Source organism: Monodelphis domestica, chromosome 4 (genome assembly GCF_027887165.1).
Source record: "Monodelphis domestica isolate mMonDom1 chromosome 4, mMonDom1.pri, whole genome shotgun sequence".
In the NCBI taxonomy this organism is placed as follows: domain Eukaryota; kingdom Metazoa; phylum Chordata; class Mammalia; order Didelphimorphia; family Didelphidae; genus Monodelphis; species Monodelphis domestica.
This window is the reverse complement of record NC_077230.1, coordinates 345,391,619-345,397,618: the sequence shown is the minus strand read 5'-3', so window position 1 is coordinate 345,397,618 and position 6,000 is coordinate 345,391,619. Positions and strand designations below refer to the sequence as shown.

The window sequence follows — 6,000 nt, the reverse complement described above, 5'->3', positions numbered from 1 at the left end:
CAACTCAAATTCTATACAGCATGCTCTCATACAGGCAGGCAATATTCTTACTCTTTTTTTTTTTCCACTCTGGAAAAGAGTAATTAGCACTCTTCTTCCTGCTAAATATTATTCCTATTCCAGAATGGATATCTATGTGTATCACCACAACTGAAATTGCCCAAGTCTCTTTTCTGATATAGTTTTCCTGATTACAAAACTCGCTTTTCTCTACCTAATCACCTAGGAATAATGAATTTTTGTTGACTTGAATTGCAAACATATCACTAACTGGGTAGTGAAGACAAAAATATCTCAAGGTTGGAGAGAGTGATTTTTCCCGAAAATTGCCCAAAGGAAACATCCCCTAGAGTAGACCTGAGATAATTATGTAGGTAATTCAAGTTCCCAAAGCCTCTGGGTCTCATTTATCTGCTTACTTCAGAGGACAGTTGTATTATTTTAGCCTACATCTTCCTGAAAATTACCTCAATTAGTAATAAAAGCTGGCGTCTTTAACGTACTTTTCTCAAAAACTGCCATGGAAAGGATTGGCATTTCCATTTTTCAGATGAGGAAACCGAAGTTCAGTGGAGAAGAGGCTAGGTTCCATAACCCGCAAATGGTGGAGCTGACACTCGAACCCATGTCATGGAGCTCCCAGCCCTAAGAGGCTCGAGGAAACCACGCCACACCAGGTTTCATCTCATCACTTACTGTGCTTTGCCTGTATGTCTAGACTTGGCCAGGAATAGCCTATGCGTCAAAGCTCTATGCGGGGCTGAGGAGCGCGTCAAGGGCGGAGCCAAGATGGACATATCATGAATATTTAAAAACCACTTCTTGCCCCAACCCAGCCCCCATAAGTTTGACCAGAGCTGGGTTATCTTATGAATATGCAGAGACAGCCCGCCCCGCCCCGCCAGAATCATCTTCCTCCGGAGGGCGTGGTCATACGAGTAGAGCCCGGCCTCCTTATGCATATGCAGATAAGCCCCACCCCAATAGGCGTTGCCTTTGCCCTCTACTTCCTCTTACTTTCCCCCTCCTGACTTGGCCCTGGAGTAAAAGCTGCTAGTAAGTAGATATAGTACTGCCCTGCAGAGCTTACGGGCCCGCCCATTTCATAGCCCCTTTCTCTGTCGGGACCAAAAGCAGGTCTCAAAACGCGTGGGCCAGGCCCTTTTATGAATATGGTAAGCCTATCTTGATGTAGCCCCGCCCATTTCTCGCTTTTCTTCTCCTCCCTATGGATAAAAATAGCCAGAGTCCAGGCCGCTAATGAATATGTACATAAATACCGCCACGCCCCCTCCTCGCACCCGCCTCCCGCCCCCAACGGTCTCTCCCTTCAAACGCGAAACAAGATGGCGGCGGCGGCTTCTCTGAGGCGGCGGGGCCGGCGGAGAGGCGGGGAGGAGCTAGCTGCGGGCACTGCCACGGCGGCCTGCCCCGGGTGCCTGGCGGAGGCAGGGGTCCTGCCGCGCGGCCACTCACTGGGCCGACCTCCCCTTGCCACCGAAGCGGGGCCGGGCCCCGGGCCCGGGCCGCCCTCCGGGCCAGCCTGCTGCCCGCGCTGCGGCAGCCGCAACCGCCCCTTGGGCCGAGCCCGCCGCCGCCCCCGCTCCCGCCCCAGCGGCCTGGCCGAAGCTGAACTGTGGGAGCGGCTCCACCGCGGCCGCCGCCGCCACCGCCGCTTGGACGGGGACCCTGCTGGGTCCGGTCTGGGAGCTGATGCTGCGGGAGCCGAGGAACAGCGGGCTGCGGTCGCCGAGGAAGGTGCAGTCTCTTATGTCCCGTTCCTCCGGGCGTACCCTTCCTCCTCTCATTTTCTTCCACCTCTTTACCCCTTCTTCTTCCTCCCTGTTTCCTTCTTCCCATTTCCTACTTCTTTCTTCTACTTCTTCCTCCCTTTTTCTCTTCCTTCCTCTTTTTTCTTCTTCCTCCCCTCTTCTCCCCTCTCATTCTCTTCTTCCTCTTCCCCCTTTCATTTTCTCATCTTACCTCTAGTACAAACCAATCTTCTGGGGGAGGAGTCAAGCATCGGGGAGTAGGTCAGATTTTGGAAGAGAAGCTTATGAATCTGAAACGGGTCAGATTAGATTTTGGGGGGAACAGAGGAAGATCATAGGTCAGAGAACAGGTTGAATTTGCAGGAATATTGGGTCATATTTGGATTTAAGGGAAGAGTGACCCTGACCAAGGCTTTGGGGCTTGGATTGAGTCTAGGAGCTAGATTGAATTTGGGTTGGTAATTAGGAGAAATAACGGGTTTCTGAGGTTTCAGGGATCTGGTTAGATGTGTGTGTGTGTGTGTGTGTGTGTGTGTGTGTGTGTGTTTGTTTATATAATGTAGTGTCATGTGGCTTTGAGATGATGGATTCGGTGAGTGTGATGGAGCTTTTGGGTTCAAGGGTAAGTTGGGTTGAGGGGGAGACTATGATGTGGGTGATAGAGGCAAGATTGAATCTGGATGCTGGATGGGTAGGTTGAACTTGTAGAGGAAAGAAGGGATGCTATGGTCCTAGGATGACTGGAGGACTAGGTTAGTTTTGAAGGAATAAGATAAAGTGGATTTGGTGTGAAGAATCTCATCTTCTGGCATAAGGCTGGGAAAGTTGGAAATTAAAGGAAAGTTGTAGGCTTGGGATAGGTTGGAGACAAGTTGGGTTCATTGTGGGCAGAAGGGAAATTGAATTTGCTCTGTTGGGGTGGTGCAATCCCAGTCTAGGCAAAGGATGGATTCAGGGGGGCAGTTTGGATGGGGATGGAGCACTGAACTCTACTATAAAGGTCTGTTAAGTTTAAAGGGAGAGGTCCCTGGACATCATTTGCTGTACAAGTTTTGGCCAAGAAGGCTGTCTGGGACTTAGTTTACTACTATTCTTTCCCTTTATTTCAGTACCCTCCCCAGGTCTGTTCATTGAAATCAGTCTTTGCCCAACCTCTGTCTCATCTCCTGTGATCAAAAGTGTAGACTGAAAGGAAAGTGTAAAGAGCAAACAAAAGCCAAAAGATTTTGTTGGGACTTGTCCTTAGGCTAGATTGAGGCATACACAGTTTACACTGGCAAAATTAACTTGTCTTATCTGTAGATAAGAAGTTGTCTCCCTCCTTCATTTTATGGAATGGATTACCAGGGTGTAAACTGCTGCTGCTGCTACTGGAATGCTGGGAGCCTTGGTATGTTTAATTTTCATAAAGGGAAGGAGAGTATTGTTATGAAAAAAATCCAGTCTTTTAAACTACAGGTCCCAGAATGCAGTGTTGTGTTTTCATCTAAGCAGTCAGTGAGTAGTACCTGTCATCTTTCTGGGCTTCAGTGTTTTCATCAATGAAGTCATTCTTGTTCACATTCTGCCTTCCCTTTTTCTTTCAGGTGCTTTGGAAGGTATTACAAGTTATCATTGTGTTATCACTGCACATGCAATGTAATTCATACTATTCTTTTAATTAGCATATCTGTAGTAAGTGGCTAATGGGACTGCATTTCCCTTGAAGTTAGTTCTATTGGATATTTAGAGGTTATATGAGATAAGGATAGGGTGAAGGTTTTTATTCCTACACCCTTACAAGTCTGCATTTCTGTCAGTATTCTCTAAAGTGAAATTGTAACCACCAGAGATAATAAAGATTTATGAAAACTGTATTTCTCATACAGCCAAATTCTTATAAAAATCAAGTTGCTTTGGGGAGTAAATAAAATGACATGAAGTGAGGTATGTAAAACTTGTAAATTAATGATTCCTAAAATTACTTAATATTCTTTAATAAGATTTTTAAAAATACTGGTTGAGAATTAGTGTGACAAATATATTACCCCTTATTTTCTTACTTTTGGTTCTTGAATATGTAGTCAGTACATTTTCTTAAATGAAGCCTTATGATTGTTTTATATGGAAAATGAAAATATTAGTTTATTTATTTTTAATGTGTTTCTGTGAAAGGAAGCTGAAGTAGAATAAATAAATTAATTCAGGAGTCCATTCCAAGGGTTCAATTTGGTCAGTTGATAAAATCTATCAAACTATGTAATATTACAAATAAAATGCAACTGATACAGTGGGTCTAGTCAGAATTCCTTTTTAAATTCTTAAAACAAGAATATTTATTCCCACTTTTAAAAGGAATGAATCAAAATGAATCAACCAGGCATTCATCTAAATTAATATACACAGATGTATTTTCTGTTATTATTTTCCATTATGTAGTTTCTATTATATATGAAAATATATTATCATTTGTTTTTACAAACCTTTCTTTCACTGGCATCCTTTTGCCTTCAGAAACCCCCAAATAACAAAACTCCATAACAAATATGTATTATCCACTAAAAGAAGTTCCTACATTGGCTTTCCTTGTCCAAAAATGTTTCATTCTGGATTTTAACCCCACCATCTCTCTGGCAACATGGGTTGATGTGAATCATCTTCAGGCTTCTAGTTTATTATTGTATTAATGAAGCATTCCATAGTCTTTGAAAGTTTTTTTTTTCTCTCTGTCATTATGTAAATTATTCTTCCAGTCCTGCTTACTTGTATCAGATCATGAAGGCCCTCCCAGTTTCCTCTGAAATGGTCTGTTATGTAATTTCTTATGATGCAATACTATTATTCCATTACATTCATATACCATAATTTTTTAACCATTTCCCAGTAGATAGATACCCCTTTAGTTTCCAGTTTTTCGTAGTTACAAAAAGAGTTGCTATAAATACCTTTTGTATGTGTGGATCCCTTTCATCCTTTGAGATCTTGTTGAAGGATAGGCTTAGTGATCATACTTCTGGGTCAAAGGGCAAGTATAATTTAGTAACTTTGGCTATAGTTTGGTAATTTTTTGGATATAATTCCACATTTTTTTCCAGATTGGCTGGACCAGTTACAGTGTACCCATTAATATGTATTTCCTTAGACCTTCTACCATATGCCATTTTGCTATCTTTGCCGGTCTGATAGATGAGGTAGGAAATCAGAGTTGTTTAATTTGTATTTCTTTGATAGTTATTTGGAGCAATTTTTCATATAGTAGGTTACATTTCTTCACTGGAAAATAGGCAGCATTATTAAAGTGTTGGAGACATTTTGGCAAGTGCATAGCTGGTTAGAAGACCTGGGTTCAAAATCTACTAAACTCATCATCATTAACTTTTGTGTGTGTGCCTCAGGTAACTTTCTTTGACTTGTTAGTCATAGACTTACATTTCTTGTAGAAGGAATTTCTATATTAGGAGTTTCTCATATAATCATAATAATCCTTAAGAGTCTTGTATTGGTTTTCTGTTGCCCAGCTACAAGGACCACGTACAGTTCAGAATTCTGGCTTCACCTCTTATCTGTACTATTGCAACAACCTCCTAATTGGTCTCTCTGTCTCAAATGTCTCCTCTCTCAAATTTATCCTCTAATACATATGCTGAAGTGATTTTCCTAAAGCAAAATTGATGTTACTCTCCTACTCAGTAAACTCCAGTTGTTCTCTATTTACTTCAGACTCAAAAACTATTTAATTTTTATCTCAACCTTTTTGATATTTTTATATAAATTTTATAATATAATTATTAGCATAGAAATACATGTATAAGTTTAGAAATAAAATTCATGCATTGGGGGCATGCTCAGAAATTTTTTAATAGGAGTGCTTGATCAAAGTTTGGAGACCAATGCATTTTTAGAGTTTTAATTAAGCAAGCATATTTATATTAATTTAGAGCCGGAAGGGTTTTAGAGGCTATCTTTCCAAACCTCTTTTCATTTTATGGATGGGGAAACTGAGACCCAGGAGAGGTTTACTGTTTTGCTTTAAATGATAAATGAGGTCTGAGAGGAAACCTTATCACCCCATAGGAATCAAGGTAAGCTTCATATAGTAGATCAGATTGATTTGCCTAAAAGGATGAATAAGACTTCAGTAAGCACAGAAGGGGGTAAAAGAGTCCAGTTTGACTGGCGTGTAAGAATATTTGTAGGGGAGAAATAATACACAAAAATGAAAAGGCAAGTTGATATATGATTTTGGAGG

The 6,000-nt window shown here is 41.5% G+C and overlaps 1 protein-coding gene across 2 annotated transcripts in view; it reads left to right on the top strand.

Moving 5' to 3' along the window:
* The first annotated feature begins 1,300 nt into the window (after positions 1–1,300).
* The window catches only part of RNF169 (ring finger protein 169), a 104,786-nt gene continuing 100,086 nt past the window's right edge, over positions 1,301–6,000 (top strand). Inside the window, exon 1 of one of the 2 annotated variants that reach the window (XM_056794978.1) lies at positions 1,301–1,758. In XM_056794978.1, the coding sequence (XP_056650956.1) occupies positions 1,347–1,758 (412 nt within the window). In that variant the 5' untranslated portion in view covers positions 1,301–1,346. The remainder of the gene's footprint in view (positions 1,759–6,000) is intronic. The other variant, XM_007490981.3, reaches the window with a different exon arrangement.